This window comes from Bidens hawaiensis, unplaced genomic scaffold (genome assembly GCF_021521415.1).
Source record: "Bidens hawaiensis isolate Kalapana, Puna unplaced genomic scaffold, B.hawaiensis_p1.1 tig00019675_1, whole genome shotgun sequence".
NCBI lineage: Eukaryota > Viridiplantae > Streptophyta > Magnoliopsida > Asterales > Asteraceae > Bidens > Bidens hawaiensis.
Window position 1 is genome coordinate 41538 of NW_027492987.1, and position 23177 is coordinate 64714.

The 23177-nt window shown below is 33.8% G+C and overlaps 3 protein-coding genes across 3 annotated transcripts; 2 read left to right on the forward strand and 1 right to left on the reverse strand.

Moving 5' to 3' along the window:
• Window positions 1-9402: 9402 nt before the first annotated feature.
• On the forward strand, window positions 9403-11537 carry LOC143558933 (serine/threonine-protein kinase STY13-like). Its single transcript, XM_077047669.1, has 6 exons — window positions 9403-9769; window positions 9946-10078; window positions 10158-10353; window positions 10424-10548; window positions 10655-10813; window positions 11014-11537. The coding sequence occupies exons 1-6, from the start codon at window positions 9639-9641 to the stop codon at window positions 11329-11331; spliced, it is 1062 nt and encodes a 353-aa protein (XP_076903784.1). The 5' UTR covers window positions 9403-9638; the 3' UTR covers window positions 11332-11537.
• A 3326-nt stretch (window positions 11538-14863) lies between these two features.
• Window positions 14864-17828, forward strand: LOC143558948 (SUPPRESSOR OF GAMMA RESPONSE 1-like). Its single transcript, XM_077047683.1, has 6 exons — window positions 14864-14871; window positions 15938-16070; window positions 16166-16352; window positions 16447-16940; window positions 17027-17335; window positions 17462-17828. The coding sequence occupies exons 1-6, from the start codon at window positions 14864-14866 to the stop codon at window positions 17513-17515; spliced, it is 1185 nt and encodes a 394-aa protein (XP_076903798.1). The 3' UTR covers window positions 17516-17828.
• Window positions 17829-18990: 1162 nt separating this feature from the next.
• On the reverse strand, window positions 18991-19732 carry LOC143558917 (uncharacterized). The gene is made up of 2 exons (XM_077047653.1): window positions 19382-19732; window positions 18991-19162 (listed from the first exon to the last, which is right to left on the reverse strand). Exons 1-2 carry the CDS (start codon window positions 19730-19732, stop codon window positions 19013-19015), a joined length of 501 nt encoding a protein of 166 aa, XP_076903768.1. The 3' UTR covers window positions 18991-19012.
• Between the last annotated feature and the right edge of the window lie 3445 nt (window positions 19733-23177).

Consider the following 23177-nt stretch of genomic DNA (forward strand, 5'->3'; position numbering starts at 1 on the left):
TCCATTTTTCCACATATTTTTTCATCTGATTTCTTTTCCTCAATTCAGTTTATGTTAGTTGAGGATGAAGATTTCCAGTTGCATTTACGACAATATTCTTCACATCCATGGCACCGCATACTCCCATTAGAAAAAACTATTACAATTGTTTATTGTAATTGCTATTAATTCCTTTGAAATTTAGTTTCTTCATAACTTTAAAAAAAATTCTACCATCCCAATTGCAATATGTAGCATAAGTCTAGCATAGGGTGTGGCAATGGTCACGCCGTCGCGGTGGTGAGGTTACTATAACATAGTGGTTTTTGTGTGTTTAGCAATTATATTCAGCGTTGGGGTTAAGGTGACAAACAACGTATGATGATAGGAAATTCAACACACAAGTATGGCTTAACCTGTAACTTGTTTGTATTTTGCTTGATCGTATAAACAGTCGAGCAAAGTTTGAGTAACTATATTTCAATAATATATTTTCCAAGTATATTACTAGTTTGATTTTTAATATTTTCAATCAATTTTTAAATTATTTATACTCAATGAATTGGGTATCTGATCATAATATATTTTGTGTTTATAACTTATATTTTTATAGCCAATTACAAGTAAACTATTTTTTATTTTCTCTCAGTCAAAATTTATAACAATTTTACTTTTCTTTTTTAATAATAAATTACACTACACATTAACATCATTTTTCTACAATAACTCTATGAACAGAGATTGAGCTTGCATCCCCACCAAGAAATATAAGACCACGTGCATTGGGGTTGCGCCCCATGCCATCTCACCCACTCTTGTTTAGCCAAACCGTTACGCATAGAAGAAGAAGGGCACCATAATATAATGCCCCTCATGGGTGCTATTGCATTCACGGGCAAAGGGGTTTAAGGTGGTGTGGCAAACTAGTTTACAACCAATCAAATTCATCCTTTCACATTTTTCATTTATAAAAATCAGATAATAGAGTAATTGTGTTTTCAGTAAAATTATTATAGGTTTTTAAGTTAAAAGTTAGCAAGTATCCATATGCCTACATAACAATGGCATAGCATAACAAATAACAATAGCATAATATAACATTTTTCAATTTTTAGTTAAACTATTACTTGCACCAAGTGAGCTTCTACCAAGCCAGTCACCTAAGTGACAGAAATTTAATAATCCATCATCAATAATGAGTTATTGACTTACAAATTGTTAAAAATTATTAAAGTATAATATTCTATTTATTTGTAATGGTCAGGGATAGCCCAAACAGACGGGTCCAAATCACTGGCCCATTGTGGCATTGTGCACTAGGGCTGTTCAAAAAGCTCATGCCTCGAAGTTCGCTCGAAACTTACTTGAAAAAAGCACGGAGAAAGCTCGCTCGAAATCGGCTCGATTATAAACGAGCCGAGCCTAGCTCGACTCGATTTCTAAACGAGCCGAGACTGAGCTAGCCCTGGCTCGACTCGAGCTCGCTCGATAGGCTCGCTCGATTGGCTCGAACTATTTTATTTTAATTTATTATATATATATATATACATACAACCATATAATTATCGAGCCCAATTATTTTAACACATGGGATTTCCTTTAATCCAGCCCAATTTCTTTTCTCACTCCATAGTTCATATTCATAATTCCATATACTGAGTAACTGAGAGACGAGACTTCATAGTTCACACACTCAATAATCAGTATACGTTCCATTTTCCACCCTAACCCTAGCCGCTCATATTCACCTCCGCCGCCGGCTGCCGCTCATATTCACCTCCGCCATCGGCCGTCGCTCATAGATAATACTTCTCTGCTTAATTGTGTATTTGGTTTGGTTTGGTTTAGACTTGTTGAACATATTTTGTTTTCGATGGTGTTATTAAACGTATTTATTTAGTTAGTATTTGGTTGGTGTTGATCTTAACGTCATATTTATTTAGTTTAGCTTGATGGTTGCATATAATTTTTATTATTACAGGTAAACTCGAGCCAAATCGAGCCGAGCCGACTCGATTTAAAACCAAGCCGGGCTTGAGCTCAAATTTTTAGCTCGATTAAGAGCTCGGGCTCGGCTCGATTTAAAACCGAGCCGAGCTTGAGCTCAAAATTTTAGCTCGATTAAGAGCTCGAGCTCGAGCCGAGCCAGCTCGATTGATTATCGAGCCGAGCTTGAGCTTCAGGGCCGGCTCAACGCCTTTTGTGGCCTAAAGCGACATATCTTACGGGGGCCTTTACCAAAATACAAAAATAAACATAAAAGTCCAAAGCACAAATAGCGATAGTTGACTGTACGAAAATAACAAATGAACTAAAGGAAGATGATGGAACTTGTTAGTTGCTACTAACTAATCAGGACTTTCTAGTTTAGAATTATGCATAAAAACACAACAAGATCACACAAAATTCTAGATTGTAGCATCATCTAGCTTTTGTAATCACCAAAAAAACCCATAAAAGACAATGGAACATGTTAGCCACACTTGAATACTATCAACATAAATCTTGATTCTTAGTTCAGTAACTCTGTTAGACACCCAAATCATTGGACATACACACACTCAGATGGTTAAACATGTCCCAATAACATTCGTGAATAGATTCAAACTCAACCACGTCAAATATATAAGCGTACAAATCACGCATAATACTATCAACACATACAACAAGCATACAAATAATTTTACATGTACCAAAGCCTAATTGTGTAGATCCGATGCACCGGCCGGGAGACTATGCGACAAACACAAAACAATTTTGACGCGATGATTCGGTTTTGGTAGCGATTAAAATGTTTAAATAACCAAGACCGAGAACACCGCCATTACTACCGCTTCATTGTTCACGGACCGGCTCTGATTTTTGAAACTCAATTCAACGCTTCGTTTACTAAACTGACCGCCGCTCAAAGCCTCAAACAGGGAATGGAAAATGGATTACCCAAGTCTAATTAAAACATAAGCTTAACACATAATTTATCTAATATGTAATTCAAAAATTAGGGGCCTTAATATGTGGAGGCCTAATTTTGCTGCTTGGGTTTCTTCACACTAGAGCCGGCCCTGTTGAGCTTGCCTTGGCTCGGGCTCGGCTCGGCTCGTGAACAGGCCTATTGTGCACCTTGGTGATAGACTGCTATCACATTTTCCCAACCTGACCCGATTCCTAGAAAACACAGCTTCCTATTATAATCAAAAAAAACACAAACTTTTTATTATAACCTAAACATGTATGCATACTCACATAAAATGCATTTTGTTAAGATTGAAAAGAAGATGTTTAATGCATTTTGAGTTTGTGATAAGGTGAAACATGAATCCATGCAACAATAATTATTTAAAAATTAAAATAAAACATAATATACATTTAAGATGAAGTCATTTAAAAACAAGAAACCGTGGATGTTAATCGGCAAACCAACATTTGAAACTAGGTGTTCATAAAATCGAATTTCGGCTTCTTTTCAAGTGAATCGAATTAGCTTCCTCGAATGTGTAACTTTTGTAAGTGTGATTGAATCAAAACCGAATTAGTTTTAGGAAAACCAGTTCATATTCTAGTTAATTCAACTTTATTTGGATTAAGAATATAATTATAATTAATGTTATTTGATTTGAGGCATAGAAAGACTATGTATTGATTTATGGTTCGAGACTTTGAGAGGCAGGCACGTGTTGTCATTTGTAAGGTGCACCAATCACAACCTAGTTAGGCTATGTGTAATGGGCGTCACCATCGGGCGATTTCCGGCGAGAATTGGCGACAACACCGCCCCCTTCGGCGATTTTAGGGGCGTTAGGGGGGGGCAACTATTTGTCACTCTTCTATTATGCTTCTCTTTCTTCTTCTTCTTATTATTATTATTATAATTGATTGTGTGTGTGATATATATTAGGCTATAACACCATTAGTCCATTACACCCCAAAACAAAAACTTACCCTTTGTTGACTGGGCGTCACGTGTCGCAATTCCCCCCATTTGTAGCTCCTGCACTACGCATAATCTTAGGGACTTAATAAGCGATGTGTCGGAGATGATTTGTCATTTACATTGACGTGTTACACATTCACATAGCATATACATATACATATCTAATATGTATGTTAGGATTATGTTTAATCTCCAATAGTTCAAAATGAATAAATTTAGAAGTCATGTATATAAAAAAAAATGGGTCAGTGTCAAATTATAAAATTACCATAACATATTTCTTTGATTTGGTGGTTGTTGAGCTAAATAAATTATAAATACGACTATATGAGTGTTGGTTTTTGATTGGAAGTACAGTATAATAATAATTATTATTGTTATATGTTGGAATCTCTGTTCTTTCTTTGTCCTGAGTTAATCATTCACATGAGAAAAACAATATCTTCAAAGACTTACAACTTCTTTGATCAACATTCATGTTTCTTCCTAAACTATGTCCTACATGTGTCAATAAATATATTACGCCGTGTCGTATGTAATCATCTATTACGACACTTTGTAATCCTTCCAATCTCGTGGGACAAAAAGATTTGTTTATGTTGTTAGGACACACTTAGTTTTGTCCTGATCACTCCTTTGTATTATGAGACAATTTAGTTTTCACGGATACTTACACAACATAAGTGTAAAACAATTAGTTAATCAAAAGTGTTCTTACGTTACTGTCACGCGTGCAGTGTGACATTAATTAACACATAATCATGTGTAGTGCAGGAGCTTTAACTAACTAAGTTTATAATAATTTTGATTTTTTAAATATATAAACGATGATTCTCATTGGTTGGATTTAATTAGTCCACCACCCTGAGCTCCTTTACTCGTTACTCCACTAGCGCTCATCTGGCTTTGGTTGTAATGGTTTAACCGGTGCTAAATGTTCAGGTGGAGTAGCGCTAGCGCCCATAACAATTTGTCTTAGTAGGTCACCAATTTGTGTCCACAAAGGTAATTATAAGTTAGTATTTAGTATACATTTAGTTATCACAATATAAAATACATGGTTGTCAACAACGGATTTAGAGGGTGTTTGAAATTCCTTATTTTCATCAACTTATAAATGATTAACTTTTTAAAAAGTAATAAAGTGTTTGGAATTGCTTATATTGTGGGAAGACAAATTTTATAAGTTATAATGTTGTAACTTATTAACTTAATGAAAAATTATAAAGTGATAAAATAAGGAATCCCAAACACCTCCTTAGTCAATTTCTTGATAAAAGGGTACATCGGTGATACTACGTTGGAAAACATGATGTAGGATAAAGAATTTACCACGAGTTACCGACACTTAAAAGATATATTTCATGAAAAATATCTTCCTTTTGCAAATATAATATTGCTTATTATTGAACAATATTAAATATACAATCACAATTATTTTCATTACCCCTTATCGGTATTAGTATATCTTAATCAACCACCAAATAATGGAAATGCTTGAGAAGGAGGAATTGGCTACGTCGCATTTTATAACTTTGATTTGAGTTTAAGGAAACGTTTTTTTTTATGTTCGGTCATGCCAAATTTTGAAACATCATTATAATAATATAATATTTATAATACTATTAGATATTTTTATATGACAAACTGATTCAACAAGCCAGTGGTTTACTGGTTTGTATAGAATTTAATAAATATAAAACTGTGATAAGGTACATCATCAAATGAAATGAGAATATATAAATATATTTAGAAAAAAATTCGAGCAATTATAATATTAACTTTAATATTCAATATACGGTATTGTAAATCAAAATTACCGATATAAGGAATTTATATAGATATCCTTTACCGTTATAACTTTTGTACTTTTAATCCACATTATTTTAAACCTGATATGATTAAAGAAGACGAAAATACATTTTATTTAAATATTTTGAGTTTCTTTAGTTGTTACCATCCAATTGATATGATCTATCATCGAAGATTCAAAAATTGTTTAGGGATGCGGTAGTTATGAAGGCGGAAATGACAAAGGTTGTAGACATCAACCAAACACTATGGGTGGAGATGGATCTTATTTATAAATAAAGTAAACAAGTCGATCATAAATTTATTACTAGGACCGATTAGTAGCAAGATATGTTTAAGATGATTAGCACAACTATGAAGAAGCAAAGGATGTCCAATCAAATAGTCCTACTATTATTATTATTATATATTTTTTCAATTAAAAACCGACCAGTAACCCTCACTATCCGCTCATTAACGTGTGATAACAAGCTGGACAAACGCAATTATGATCTTTAACATCTTTAATGTCAAGACGCGTGACCAAATTAAAAAAAGTTAAGTATTGCATTACGTCTCTTTCAATATAAATGTCTTAATTTGATATTTCCGTATATGTAAGTCCCAAATAAGTTATTCAAATATATGTATAACTAGAAAATTTCGTATAGCATGGAACAATAAGTGAGCTTCAATCTATCCGTAGACATGTCACATTGATAAAACCACATAAATTGACATTTTCTGTTTATTGACTTGTATTTTTCTTGCATTTTACCCTACAAAGGTTATCATGGACAACTTTTAGTTTTTTAAAAAGGTTGATGTTCGTACAGTTTTAGGTATCCAAACAACATAATGATTCGATCCACATGTGCATGATTCAGGTATCTTACTGGAGGATTAAAATAATGTGACCTCTGAATCGAACCCCACTTCATGCTCTCTCTTATCCATAATTCTAGTTTTCTACATCATTTGTCTCTTTCAAACACATATAATCGCGTTATATTTATGAAGTAAAATATACAAAGACAAACATGTAATTTTCAAAACTTTTCACTTGATCCTATATACAACCAATATGCCATTCTTAGAGCGGACGGGGCGGTGCGTGGTGGCCTCCCCGTCACGGGTGATGAGGAAAGCCACACAGCCGCCGGTCCTATGGTCACGCGGAAATCGGATTTTTGCGTGATGGCCATCACGCTTGGTGGGGGTGATTTCCAAGAAGGAATGTAGCCGTTGGGTGGGGATATAGCCGTTGGAGGGGGGTTTAAATAATAAAAAAAAACAATATAAATTTAAACAAAAACATAACCAAATCCAAATCAAAACCAAATCCAACTCAAAAACACTCTCAAACTTCCCCTTCATTCACAACAATAGCTCTTCGTCTTCGGACGATGACATTCTCGAATGGTTCCCGTTGCTATACAAAGAACTTGAAGGCCCGAGCCGTCCAAAGAAAAAGGTGGTGGAGCGTGATCGTATACATGCCCACGACGTGCTAATGAACGACTATTTTGTGGAGAAGCCGAAATACAATGACGAGACGTTTAGGGAACGCTTTCGTTTGCCGAAATCTTTATTCTTAAAGATTGTAGCCGACGTCGAAGCAAACGAAGAATGGTTTCAAGAATCTTACGACGCGAGAGGCAGACGAAGTTTACGCCGCTTCAAAAATGCACATACGCTATTCGTCAACTAGCGACAGGTAACCCACCCGACCAATTCGATGAATACTTACAAATGTCTGAGAGAACTTCACGTGAATGTCTACAATTCTTTTGTAACGCGATTATAAAATTGTATGCCAAAGAGTTTCTACGAAAACCAACAAGACACGACATTACACGTCTTTACGCCGCACACGAGGCTAGATGGCATTTTCCAGGGATGCTCGGTAGCATCGATTGTACACATATCGAATGGAGGAATTGTCCACGGGAGTTGCGAGGGCCGTATGTTAGGGGTGATATCAAACGACCGACCATCTCACTAGAAGCGGTTGCGTCAATTGATTTATGGATTTGGCATTTTTATTTTGGTGTTCCCGGCTCAAACAACGACATCACTGTTCTGTACACATCACCGTTGTTTCAGAACGTAACAGATGGCACCGCACCTTTTTGTCCGTACTTTGTCAACGAGAGATATTACAGACATGGCTACTATCTTGTCGACGGTATCTACCCGCAATGGTCTGTTTTTGTGAAAGCCTTTTCATTTCCTGTCGAGACCAATGAAAAGGCGTTCAAATTGCAAGAATCGGCAAGAAAAGACGTCGATAGAGCTTTCGGTGTTTTAAAGGGTAGATGGTGCATACTCAGTCGACCGGTTCGTGCAATGAAAAAACCCACGATCTATAGCTACGTGTATGCATGCATCATATTACACAATATGTTAATAAAAGAAGATAGAAATGCAATTTCTCCAGATTGGGTACCGGATCCTCCGACTTATGTTCCCGTTCCCGATGATGTCCAATTAGACTTGCGGGATGAAGATATTCATCATCGGTTGAGATGGGATCTTGTTGCGCATATAGGTTCTTTAGGTTTGTAATTTCCGGATTCAGACGAGGAGTAGACGTTCGTTGTAACTTTTATTTTTTATTTCTAAATTTTAAGTTAATTATGTTCTATTAAACTATTGTTTTTATTTTTAAGTTCTATTAAATATTGTTTTAATTTTTAAAGTTACAAAAAAATAAAAAATTCCATCACACACCATCACACCACACCATCACCCCTAGTAAAAAAACCATCACATGTGATGGAATTTGGGTTGGTGATGTGGCACAATATAATTGGGTGGGGTGTGTGATGAGTGATCACACCACATCCACCACCCCTCCCCCTTAAGCTAGAGGTGTAATAGCGTAAACGTGCTAGATCCGAGCTTTACTTTTAACATTTGAGCTCGACTCATTAGTTATCTCTTAAGCTTGACTTTTCATCCTTTATTATTTTTTAATTATTTATCAATATAAATTTCTAGTTATTTTATTATATAATATGTTGCAAACTTTATATATAACATAACATATATTATTTAATTATTTTTTTATACTTTTATTTGTTATAATTCTATATTATAATATTATTTTAAGTTAGTTGTAATTTTATATGTTATAACATATGTTGTGTAGATACATATTTGATACACAGAATAAAAATAAGAAAAATAAGAAACTTGTTTAGCCATGTGTAAACTTTTAACAAATCAATCTCGAGTTCTCACACATATCTCGGCTAGATTAGTGACATTACTACATAAATTTTGATTTAAAAATATGGCAATTGACGTTCTGGTTCAATAACCTAAAGGTGACTGTTAAGGTTCGGGATTTTTATCGTCTCATGTTCGAAACCTAACTGAAAACGGTTTTTCCACAATAGTAGACTTTCTTCTAATGATGTTTATGTATAAACTAGATCTAAAATAAATATGAATGGTTGATATTACGCTTCAGAAAAACTCACCTGAATACCGAAATATAAGATTTGTTTGATTTTATAAAGTAGGTTTAAGCAATCAAATTACGAGTTTGTGACCAATAAATAAATGAAGAGGCAAGCCACGTAGTCTTGCCTATTTACGCCATCACTTTAGCCTTTTTCTCACTTAATTATTATTAATGACTTGAAATAATAATAATAACTCACACACTGACACAGACCCCCCAATTCTCCTCCTTTAATATCCGCCGATCATAATAATAATAATCTTGATTGAATGCATCCATCTGGGTGGTTTGATTTCAACTCAACTTTTTAATTGCGTCTGTGATCTTCACTTCAGCTGATTATTATGATTCTCCTCCGCATTTGACGCTGAAACGCGTGGACTTGTTTTTGATCCTTTTTTCCCGGGTCAAAATACTGCCTGCCAGGTGTTTGTGAAAAAGCCTCAACGAGGTTTTTGCAGTAAAATGGGATCTGGAAATGGGTTTTATTCTGGCAGTGAGTTTAATTTGGAACCCAAGTGGTTGATTGATCCTAAGCTTCTTTTTGTCGGTCCAAAGATTGGTGAAGGTGCACATGCTAAGGTCTATGAGGGCAAGTAAGTTGCTCACTTTATCAATCTTTTTAGTATATTAATTGAGTATTTGAATATCATGTTCTTGAATTTGAATATTTGATACACCTGCTTGATAAGTTACTGAAATTGCATTTGTTTAGCAGGTTATTAAAGCTGAATTTGATGTTTTTTTTGTTGATTTTGTGCATTTTTTTCAGGTATAAAAACAAGAATGTTGCGATTAAGATTGTAAACAAGGGCGATACGCCGGATAATGTTGCGAAGATTGAAGGGCGGTTTTTGAGAGAAGTTGCAATGTTGTCTAAAGTACAACACAAGAACTTAGTAAAGGTAATGTATTGATATACTGATATGATCTCGAACTGATGTTGTCCATTTTTGTTAAATGATGAAACGTAATTGGTTACAGTTTATCGGAGCGTGTAAGGAACCGATTATGGTCATAGTAACCGAGCTTCTTACTGGCGGAACGTTAAGGAAGTACTTGGTAAATATGAGGCCACGGGGATTGGATACGCGAGTTGCTATAGGTTTTGCACTTGATATAGCGCGTGCAATGGAATGCTTGCATGCACATGGAATTATTCACCGTGATTTAAAACCAGGTGAGTTGGAATCATTGACATCATGAATTGTAAGCCTTAATTCGTACTAATATAATTCATAATATTTCAGAGAACTTGCTGCTAACGGCGGACCACAAGGTTGTGAAACTTGCTGATTTCGGTTTGGCAAGAGAAGAATCATTAACAGAGATGATGACTGCAGAAACCGGAACATATCGGTGGATGGCTCCGGAGGTAACTGATCACTTTTGTATGGTCAATTTGTAATAAATGTTACATTTTTATTGCTTTCTTATATCGATTCTGCATTGAAAAACCAATATTTGTTATGTGGTTGTAGCTTTACAGCACTGTAACACTAAGGCAGGGTGAGAAGAAGCATTATAATCATAAGGTTGATGCTTACAGTTTCGCAATTGTTTTGTGGGAGCTCATACATAATAAGTTACCCTTTGAGGGTATGTCGAATCTTCAGGCAGCCTATGCAGCTGCTTTTAAGGTACATTTTAAAACTCATTATTCCTACTAATCTTTATTTGTTATTAGAAACCATCATTTGTCAAAGGTAAGGTGTTTGAGTATTGGTCAAATATGTAAATCAGTCAAGTAACAAAGGAACCAAAATTAATATTGTCGGCTTATTAAATTGATCATTATGGTTTGAAATTTCTTTTGAATTCTGTCGTTTTTGTTGTGTAGAATGTGAGGCCGAGCGCTGATGACCTGCCGGAGGATTTGGCTTTAATAGTGACGTCTTGTTGGAAAGAAGATCCGAATGCTCGGCCAAATTTCACTCAAATAATACAAATGCTACAAAATTATTTGTCTGCCATCTCACCCGCAGAACCGCGGCCAACAGCTATCCCTCCTAGGATATTCGCTTCACAAAATGCAGTTTTTTCACCTGATTCTCCTGGTACAAGCACTTTAATCACAAAAACAGATGACTCAACACCAAAAGCATCCAATGAAGACACCGGCAGAGGTATTTTCTCCTGCTTTTATCAGTGTTGTTAACGGTCGAAGAAGAGGTTGGAACATAGAATCTGTACACAGTTAAGAAGAAGCAGCAGCAGGAGAAGAAGAAGCAAAGTATTAGGACTTTGTGTTAGCTTTTAATGGAGAAGTTGTAGGGTTTATTATTTAATTAGTTATATTTTGTGTCTATAAATTTGGATATTTTTGCTCATATTTAAGGACTTTTACTGCTTTCTTTTTGTTTATAAAAATAATTATGGTCTGTTAATGGTATAAAGATATAAAAGAAGAATGTGCATGATGTAAAAATGTCTGTTCAAGGGCCCTCTCAATTATTGGTATTAATGTAATAAATGCTTATTAATAATTTATAAATAATGAGGTCCAAGAAAAGAAGAATGTGCGTGTTTAAATTCCAGTTTCTTCATTCTTGTGTTGCATTTAAGAGAACCAAAAGTTGGTAAACAAAAATTTGGATTCAAGAATAGTTGAGGGGTTGTTTTGTAGTTTGATAAAAGTTGAGAGGCTAATTTGGTTAAGTTTTTTTTATGGTGTCCATGACATTCCTTGGGGAAGTAGTTGACTTCTTGGTCCCACCAAACATTAACGCTTTGTGTCTTTCTCCAGGCAAATGTTGGTTCTAGTTTTACACATAAGAGGTTCGGATTTAGGCTTGGTAAAACGTTAATTATAACAATAATTAAGGGTTATATAAAATACTCATAACAACTCATATAAAAACCCTTTGAATTATCAAAAACCGAACTACACTTTTAAGTTATAAATTTTGATAGTTTATAAGCTCATAACAACTTAAAATAGTATTTTTATTATATTTTCTAGATTATATGAGATATTAGTCTGATCGGGTTTGATATTAGTAAACACGTATGAAGTTAGTTTTGAGCAATCAAACATGTGACATCTAATATCACAAATATCTCAAAACACGTAAACAAAAAATTTTAATCATCACGAACCATGTACCATATCTAAATGCCCATGTCGAAAGATTTGAATTTTCAGTCAATTAACATCCTCAATTAGTAATTAAATGTTCAAAACATTCTTAAGATCAAAAGAATTACATTGATAGTTCCTTTGGTATGTTCATATTGTGGTTTCGACTCATACGTCTTATTTTCTACAATTTGGTTTTCATTGTTTACTCAACATAATACAAATACATTCTATAGTTATAATAGTTTTAACGCTTTGAGAACACTATTTGTGCTCACTTTGCATTCAAATGCCATAAAATGTCCCTTAAAATATACAATCGAAGGATGTGAACCAAAAGTGTAATATGAATTTAAAGATACCACAAGAATAATCCGTGTAATTCTTTTGTAATTTAAATTTAAGTTATCCAAATTTATATGTTTCTTGTAGACAAAGGCAGACCTTTTATGGAGTGGGAGAGACTAGAGAGCTCCGCACCTCCTGTTCTTTTGGTTAGTAGTATAAATATAGCCAATTTACTTTGAATAATTTTATTTTCTAGTAAAAAAGAATTTATATGATGCTTTAAATGTTTAAGTATTGGTCCACTGATTTAAATGTTCTGACTTCTAAGTTTTGGCTTGTCATTATCATTGTCATTGTCATTGCTCGTAGAAATTCAAAATCATTAGACTAAGGGGTGTGGGGGGGCTTTAGTGGGACTCTAGTGGGGGCTTTAAGAGCCAAGAACCAATAATATTATGACGTGTGGCAGAGAGAGAAACTGGATAAGGGGGGTGTTGGAGCCCCTGGCCCCTGGTGTGGAGGGGCTCCAGTAGGGGCTCCAGCGAATTTTTTTTTTATTTTTTTATAAATATATACAAACAACGTATTAATAAAAAAACTCATAAATTATTAAAAAAACACATTAATATCTAAAAAATAAAATAAAAATTAAAGTACTAAAAAGAAACATTCTTCTTATTCTTCGGCTTGGTCTTCTTCGATCAACCTCTTTCGGATACGTTCCTTTTGCTTTTCCATTAGCATTTGATCGACCGGATTTAGGTTACTGAAGTCTTTAGTAAGAAAGTCCAAATCTCTCATTTGACTTTTTTCCTTTTTGTCATAAGAGACCACCTCCATGGTTTTGTTGAAAGCCGGATGATTCTTGCGGCTCCGAATAAAACATCGGTTGGTGCGGTGACGACCATAAATCGTCGTCAAGATGATCTGAATCAAGGTTTGGGAACCAATTTCCAGCCATTTTTTTTAAAAAGGTTGAGAAGATGAATTGATTTTGGATGAAGGTTTGAAGTTTTGGTATAAAAATGGGTGAAATGGAGTATAATTATGTAGGAAAAATATTTTTTTTTTGGTTTGTTTGGCTCCCCAACGGTCCAAAAAACATAAAAAGATGTGCATCTCTCTCACTTCTCCCGCTAACCGGCTCACGCCTGCCTTGTTTTTCCCGCTAGCGCCCTGGTGGTGTGGTGTTAGCGCCTGGGGGCGCGAGCGGAGGGGCTCTAGCGCCCCCGTTGAAGCCCCACACCCCCCAGTCTTACAAAAAGTTGTTACAACTTACGATTAACTAATTGTCAAAGTGAAAAGAAGTAGGTGTAATCTTATAAACACAAATATCTATACTATATATAATACACTAAATAAGAATAAATTAAGACACCTATTTTTTAGTAATTTACAACACTTAAAGAATGAAGTACATGTGTAATTAAGAGTAAACTTGTCTTTTAAACACAATTCACTCAACTTATAAGTTTGCCTCCTCATCTTTAACCATATCATGTTTTAATTTCAACTTTAAACCAACTTCTCACCCACGATTTTTAAACGGCAATAAGTTTTTCATACGTTAATATTTTTGTAAAAATATTGAACCATAAAAACGAGTATTTTATTCTCTTTAATTTGTATATAATATTATTATAATTTTTTCAAATTAAAAAAAATGATATGTTACGTAGAGGTGTTCAATGCCGGTTTTGATTGTTTTTAACCGAAAACTAAACCATTAAAAATTAAAACCAAACTGTTATTAACGGTCTGGTTATGGTTTGGTTTAAGAGTTTAAGCTTTGATAATAAAATTTGCTTAAAATGATTATTAATATAACCGTATCCTCAATTCCAACTAAGTCAAAATATGATACTTGAAAGGATAAAGGAAGTAAAAAAAACGACTGAAAGTAAACAACCCAGCCGTGAAACCAAGCCGATGACCGGTTTAAACGGTTTCAAGGTTTTAAACCGAACCATGAACACTCATAATTGTTACGTGATTAATATGGTCTGCGTTCAAAGACCCGCTGCATCGCGCGGCCACTCGTCTAGTTATATAAATAAATATAAAATGTAAAATCGAATAACAAACAAAAACAGTAACCGAAGCTGAGGTTCGGAAGAGGCAACGTCCACAATTTCCCGCTCAATATATGTCTTAATCCAGTCTCACGCGCTTACAACAAACACGCGCACACTCTCTTTCTCACTACATTACATTACTTGCTTCGGTAGAGAAGAAGAAGAAGAAGAAAGGGGGAAATTGGCGTCACCTGCACCTTCTGTCAAATGTTAAATGATCTAATCTAGTTTCCATTTAATTATTAATAATGGCCAGGTAACTCACTCCTTTTTATTTATTTTGTGTTATTCATGTTAAAACCCTTTTTATTTCTGTCAGGGTTTAGTCAATTCGATTGATTGATTGATTCATTCATTTCCGTTATAACTCTGTTGTTGGTTCTATCTCTGTATGTGATATGGCTAATGAATCCAGTATTAATAGTTTAGGTTTTTATTTCAGATATCCGGTGTATGGAAAATAGATGATTGTGTGTTTACCTCATTTCTATAAGGGGACTGACTGCTTTATTAAATGGGATTTTATTAAAACCAATTGTCTTTATTTTTTATATTTAAAAAACCAAGTGCAGATTAAGTACAATTTGCAGTTTTTGGATTTTGAAGCTTGCTTGTAGATTATTAAATTTATAAACTTACCTGACAAATAACACCCATAACACAAAATTTACTCATTGAGAGTAGTTACAAGATATTAACACTACTTGTATTAGTATACATACTCAATTTTGTATATGTTAAGCTGCATTTGACATTTGATATGAGTGCTACCAGCCTACCACAGTATCATATCATAAGTTTGATACTTGATAGTGCACACATTTACTAAACCATTCACCTTGTTAACTGCATTTTTTATAAATGGAGGGAGTATGACAGCTCTTTAGTGAGTGTCACTATATAATCATATATTAATGGAATTAACTGGTCTTCAATAAAACTTGATAGCACCAAAAAAAACTAACAGTATGCTTTGTGTAGAACAAAAGAAGATACAAACTTTGCAGAACACAAAAGAACGATATATTTATTACTCAATGAATGAAAAACAAGAACCAAATAACCTATTTAAATACTAGAACTTTTACCTTCTCCTAAACAAACTCAAATACTAGAACTTATAGATAAACATAACATGTGCTTATCCATCCTTATTCAAAAACAATTAAACTCACTATTATTACGTAACTTAATATTAATTCTAATAAACTTTCAAATCAACCCCTTAAAATATTAAAACTTAACGATTAATTCCAACATATATTATTCCTTAACAAAAGTTGTATTTGCTACTAATGCAATCTACCTTTTTAATATTGTAGAAGTTGGATTGTTGATGGTAGAGCTATTGCAAGAAAGGTTAAAACGTGTCGTCTTCCTTTGGTGCATCAAATCAAAGACTGTGGAGCAATTCGGGAATGTCCACAATGCAATCACAGAATCGATAACACTGATGTAAGGAATCTAACAAATCATTCCAACTTTTTTGTAGCCATTATAAGTAAAAAATAAATAAAAAGGTTACATATTGTATATGTTTCACTTTGCAGGTCTCAGTTGAGTGGCCTGGGCTCCCAGCTGGTGTGAAATTTGAACCAACTGACGTCGAGCTTTTACAGCATCTGGCAGCCAAATGTGGTACCGGGATTGAAAAACCGCACCAATTTATTGATGAATTTATCCCAACACTTGATGTAGATGAAGGAATATGCTCCAAACATCCTGAAGATCTTCCTGGTGAGTAGAGTGCAAGTGTCAACTTTGTGATTGTTGACTTACGAGTTGACTAAACTATTTTTATGATTTTTAACTCATTTGACTTGTATTTTAGGCGCTACAAAAAATGGAAACACTGTCCATTTCTTTTATAGGACCACAAACGCGTATACTACTGGTCAAAGAAAACGTCGCAAGATCTGCAAAGAATCTGGTTTGACCAAGGATGTGCGTTGGCATAAGACTGGCAAGACAAAAGCAATTATGCAGAATGGAGTACAGTTAGGGTGCAAGAAGATAATGGTTCTTTATGGTTCTGCTAGTGGGGGTTCAAAACCATATAAACAGAACTGGGTCATGCATCAGTATCATTTAGGAACCGTTGAAGATGAAAAGGAAGGTGAATACGTAGTTGCAAAGATTTTCTATCAGCCACAGAAAGATACGGAGAATGTGGATAATAATGCTGTAATTGAAGATTTAGATGCATGGATGAATTTGACTAGTCCAAGAACTCCAATATCTGATGCCCCTGATCCACGCAGGCCTGGAAAAACCATTGCTTGTGATGATGTAACCACTGATGATGTTATCCAATCACCAAAACAGGTTGGTATATTCTTGTTACAGGTAGCTATATCGACCTACCTATATGGGCCGATGCTGACTGATATTCTGATTTGATGTTCGATTAGGAATCTGGGTGGTGTGCTGAACAGAAGTACCTTCCTGCATCTAATGTTGAAAATAAGGAGAATACAGGGATAATCATTTGGGAAGATGATTCGCAAGCGGTTGATTTAGATGCATCTGATGACTCATTGTTTTGCAATGAGAATCTTGATGCTTATGACCCTATTGCTGACTCAAGGCTTGATAATGGGCCTCAATCTGGCTCTAATGTGAATGCTGACTGTGCACCGGGAACCAGTATGGGTGCAGCTTCTGGAGTTGATGATCTTGAGAATCTGGACTTGGGTACTCCACCCGATTTCAATCTTGCTGTAAGCCTACTATCCTTTCTATGCATTAATTTGGCTAATTCTTACAGTTGATTATCGCTTTCAAAAATCATATTCAAACCCCATTTTGTGAAGAAGTGCAAATTGATTAATTTATGGTACATGCAGGATTTGCACTTTTCATCACAAGACAGCATTTTTGGGTGGTTAGAGCGCTTGTAAAGTGTGAACAATATTTGGGCTATTGAAGGACGTTTATTTCCTTTTTGTTTGGTTATTTATTGTCAAATCTTGAAAAGAAACTGACCGTGCTATGGATTTCTGTTTTTGAAATAGCTTTGGCTAAACAATGCATGAATCATGATGATCAAGTGCCCGATTTTGCAATGTGATGGCGATGCCCTCTATATGTGTTGTAGAGCATATATGTAATGGTAACTTGAACTATAATGGTGTTTATACATTTCCTTTTGGGTGTATAATTATGACTTATGAGTGCGTGAATCTTGTGACAGTTATTGCTTTTTAACTAGTTTACAGGTTGAAGGACATGTTTTATACGCATATGGGTTCAAAGTTAACTTTTATCTCAACATTTAAAATTTTAAATACGACTTAGTCTACCCATCTTCCCTATTTATTCAGTTGGAAGTGTCCTCATCAGTTTCGCTAGTTTGTTAATTAACTACTTTTTGATGAGTTTGTTTTGAAAATTAATGAAAGTCATCCTAATTATAATGAACAAAAGTGAAAGAATACCTTTGAGCTAAAAGATGTAAAGTTGTAGTGTTCATTTCTCCATTACTATTTATTAATGTGGATCATGTCATTTCAAAAAAAAAATAATCACAGCAACAGAAAGATCTAATTACGGATGAAAGCGGTTTTGGTATCAACAAACCCCAGTTGTATAACGGTATCCCAAATTCGGCTTCCTTCCCTGTTAAGTACACGATTACTTTATAGTTATTAACCATGACATTCCCTGTTCTCTTCACAGATTGGATAACCCGTTTAAAAACTTACTTAACGCGATTACTTATTAACCATAAGATTCCCCGTTTTCTCTATGGAGATTGGGAAACCCGATTATGACCCTTTTCTTTAGAATTAACACACACCTAAATATCATTTTTTTACAATCACGTGACTTGAATCATCGCCATTTGAAAAGACAGTCTAATCCAACACATTGATATCATCTATGGACTTAAGACTGCAAAAACTAATCGTTTGGAATTCCGCCAACGTAAAGCAATTTTAAAATCATCACAAAAACCCAACTCCAAATATCACAGTAATCATAAAAACCAAGTTCTTAATATATCACAGTAACTATAACATCATCAAATAAAAGGAGCTAAAATGACATTTTTCAATTATTTATTATATTTTTAAACATATTAATATCAGTATATTCGCTTTTGGTGCCGGTAAACGATTCGAGCTGGGATCACTTGGATCTCATTTTTTCTATGCCTCTTATATCTTCACAAACTATAAAGTTGACCCATTAACAAGAATCTCTAAAGGAACAAATTTTATACAATGAATAACAGATTACATTCAAACTCAATTGTTCTAAATCTATGTCCTATATCTAACAATATTGGCTCAATTGATGATTAATGGTTGATATACTTCAATCTATAAACACTCAAGAAAAAATACATATTTCACAACAAATTATATACTGATAAAGACTTACTACAGAAACCCTCATTCTTCTAATAGTGATGCAATTAGCCCTCTTGGAGACTGTTCCCAAATCGGTAGATCGATAAACCGTTGCTCTTCCGCATCACTATGCGCTTCCGCAACATCACATAATCTTGAAATCTCACTAATTGTTGCTTCCTGAGCTTCCACCTGCAAAATTATCATTTTGACAATTTCCCCCAAATCAGATTCAAAACCCTAACAAAGAAATTAAATTTCAAAACTTTAAAATTAAACTCAACCTCTGAATCACAATTCAAAATTAACAACAAAGTGATAAATATTAGACTAATCACTAATGGCGGGAAAATTTGAAATTATCAAAATCAATTTTTTCTTTTTTTAAAAAAAGGCGGGAAAGTGAAGTACCTGAGCGAGGAGGTTACCGGCGAGTTGGTGATACGTAGAGTCATGTATGACGGAGACCGTGTGGTCTGACGGCGGAAGTGACGTCAGTGGTGACGGTTGATTTAGTGTAGAGTGTTGTTGTTGTAATGCATGTAAGGTGTTTGACAAAAGTTGCCAGTGGTGGATCTCTTGTTGGTACTTGGTTTTAAGGGTTAATAGTGTTTTCTTCTTTCTGTCTCTTCGTGCTTTGGCTTCGGTTGCAGGATCTGACGGTGGAACGGTGGTGGTGGGATTGAGATGTGTGCGTTTTAGACGGCGGTAGATGAAACCGTCGTCGTTGACGAGTTCCCAGTCTTGTTGGTTAGTTTCCATAGAGATTTTGGAGTGGAAGAGTGTTGTTGGATTTTGGAGACTTGTTGATTAAATGATATATATATATATATATATATATATATATATATATATATATATATATATATTAAAAGAGAACTATGTTTACTAAAAACGTGCTTCAGTGGGTGTAACTTCTGAGACTTACTGTTGTCTGGTGGTATTTGGAAACCAAAGTTGTATGACAACCAAAGTTATATATATAATTAGCCATGTACAGTTTACGGTTGTACACGGCGACTTACGGCGACGTAAAATACCACCGGACTTACTCTATTTGGAAACCTTAGGCGGCGGTGGTGGTCCGGTGGTATTTTAAATGATGCGACGCTCTGATTATGGTTTGAAATGATGAGACTATTCTTATTTTAGTGGCGTTTTTTGGGTGTTTATGGGTTAAATGGTGTTCAAGGTTGTGATCGGATTCGTTTTTTACCCTTGATTTATTTTGATTCATGTGTGCCGTGATGATGGTTTTAAACCGATTTGAGCACATATGATGTCGATCCGGTGCGACTTCTTTCTTATGATCTATATTTGTTTGTATTGTATGGAAGCTTGAATGTACTTTAGTGATTATCATTGGTCTGCGTGTTTCGCTACGATGACGCTTCGTTCCAAAAACGGCAACACATGTTGCAACCGTAAAGAAGATCTGAGCGGGGTTTATTGCTAGAAGAGAAAAATGAAACATACATACGTGGTGATCTTGGATAATTTAACTTTGATTTTGTTGTGATATGTTGGTAGAACAATGTTACTGCAGATGCAAGCAAGGGTGAAAAATGAACCAAAAGGAAAGAGACTATGGTGATAGGCACTTTTGCTAATGGAAGATCAATATCATGCAAAAGATAAACTACTTGCAGCCATAAGATTTTTATAACACTACTTTTGGTAAGCAAACAACATGCAGGGACTATCTAAAGAAAACTGGATGCATAAAGTTGAAGCAACACAATTGGTCAAAGCTGTATATAATTTTTTTGTAAGTGGTAGCACATGACCAAGTATAAACTGTCTAAAGACTGTGCTAGCTACTTTTGAAATTGGTATATGGGTTAGACCTGCAATCCCTATGATGATGCTTCACTTTTTGGTGTGATAAGTTATGTCGCAGCCATGGTGCAAATCTGAGCCTCGGGTTAACAGTTTTTAATATTTAACTTGCACTTTCTTTTCGTTGTTTATCCTCATCCCCCCCCCCCCCACCCCCCGCGGCAACGGGGTGTGGGGGTGGTTCTGAATACTAGTTTGGTTTCAAATTACAAGGTTTATCATATTAATGTTTTAAAAACCCGTATTTATTCATACATGATTGGATTAAAAAATGGCATAACCAGTTATATCGGGAGATTCAATCGAGATGTATAGTATATATATTATAATTTCATATAAATACAACTTTAACTAAAAGTAAAAGAACAAAGAATACATAATTACATAATAAAATTTCATTCAAAAGTTAATCTACATTCATTTAAAATAAAGGCGTACAATAGTTTTATATCATCGGAGTGTTGCATGCATCGAGTTCACGATCACTTAAAAGATGAAATTCACTCTCATTGTCCTCATCAATAATAGTATAATTACCTTCCATTTTCTACAATAATAAATATGAAGTTTTAGTTACACTCATAACTAGGTTATTAACCCGTGTACGACACGGGTGGAAATATTGAAATTTTCGAACAAACACACGTCATTTGAAAGGTTAACATAAGTTGTTATATGTTATTACATAGAAGGCATTCCCTAATTAAACTTTTATTAAAGTGACTACAATATGCAGTAAATTGTGTTTCAAACTCGTTAAAATCATTACCTTATTTAAATTAATTTTATTATATAATTCTTTTTTTTAATTGTATACAATAATCTTGACATTTATGCGTACAAAAAAATTATTTAGTACAGTTGTATTGTAATAGATAATTTCGACATAATTATAAAATTTTTAAAATCAAATAGGTTAATTAGTCAACTTCCAAAAAATATGAAAGGTTTTATTATTTTTGAAATAATAAATGGTGTGTTTATTTTAAACATTAATCTAGGTCAAATATAAGAAAATGAAAAGATTTGTTGAGATTGAAGAGTATAGAAAGCTTTAAAAGTTTGTTGCTAATTGATCAATTTCCGTATTTAATCAGGTTTAAATGTCTTATGAATATTAAGAAAAAATTAAGATACAAACGTCAAAAAGTGTTAAACTAAAACTAAAAAACAAACATTTAAAATAACCTCTTAGTGAATAAGATTTAAAGTGTCTGGTTCTGGGATCATTGATACCATGTGTCTTTGCCCATTCTTTAATCTGTAGTCAATCATCAAAATTTAAAAAGACAAATGTTATTTGCTTCCCTTATAGCTACATGTCCACTATTAACCTCATAAACTTATAGATCATACTTCTTGTTTATTAACTTTAAACATGTTTTGGTGACCTTAATTAAAAGTTTAAAGTGCGAATTTATAGGATTGTATAAAAAACGAAAATACATTAACTAATAATTAATTTTTGTTTACATTAATAAAAACATGAAAATTATAGAGATTTCAATAGAAACAGAAATACATTATTTAATAATTAATTCTTGGTTAACCTAACTAAAACACGTATTGTAAGAATCTTTATAAAAACATTAATTAATTAATAAGAATATTTATTGGTTACCTTAATTAAAACACGGCAATTAAAAAATTATAATAAAGAAATATTTGTTAACTTAAATGCGCGTTTGAACTAAAATCATTTTACTCAGAACTCGCATTTTCCCTAACATGTTTCGATATGTGACCCGAGAGCCTGTTCTGACAAACATTTTTAAATAATACTACAATATAATCATTCAAAGTTTCCATATAAACTTTGAAATCGCTTACTTTGGCATTGCCAATACAACATGTGAATTACATATGACATTGATGCATTTGAAAATCTCATGCTCTTCAAAATAGTTGGTTGTAACCTGATAAATTTTATCTCACATTACATGAATACTAATATCATATCGTATTAAACACTAAAGAAATAATATTAAACATTAAACATAATTCATAATGCATGATTAAATGTGACTTTTATTATTCCATAGTTCAAATAACATGGGTGTTGTAGAAAACATTAATAGTCAATCATTTAAATTTAAAACTATTTTGAAAAACATTAATATAGTCAAATCAATTAATTTTTTATAATTGCTGGAAAACATTAATATAGCCAAATGAATTAATTTCATAACTGATTTGGAAAACATTAATATAGTCAAATCAATTAATTCCATAACTGTTTTGGAAATAATAAATAAACATTATAAGATTGAGTGAAATCGGTCACAAACCTTTATAAATAGACAATATAAATAGAAATGAGAATAAATTAATAAAATTATAATAATGTCCAAATTTACCAAAATTTGAG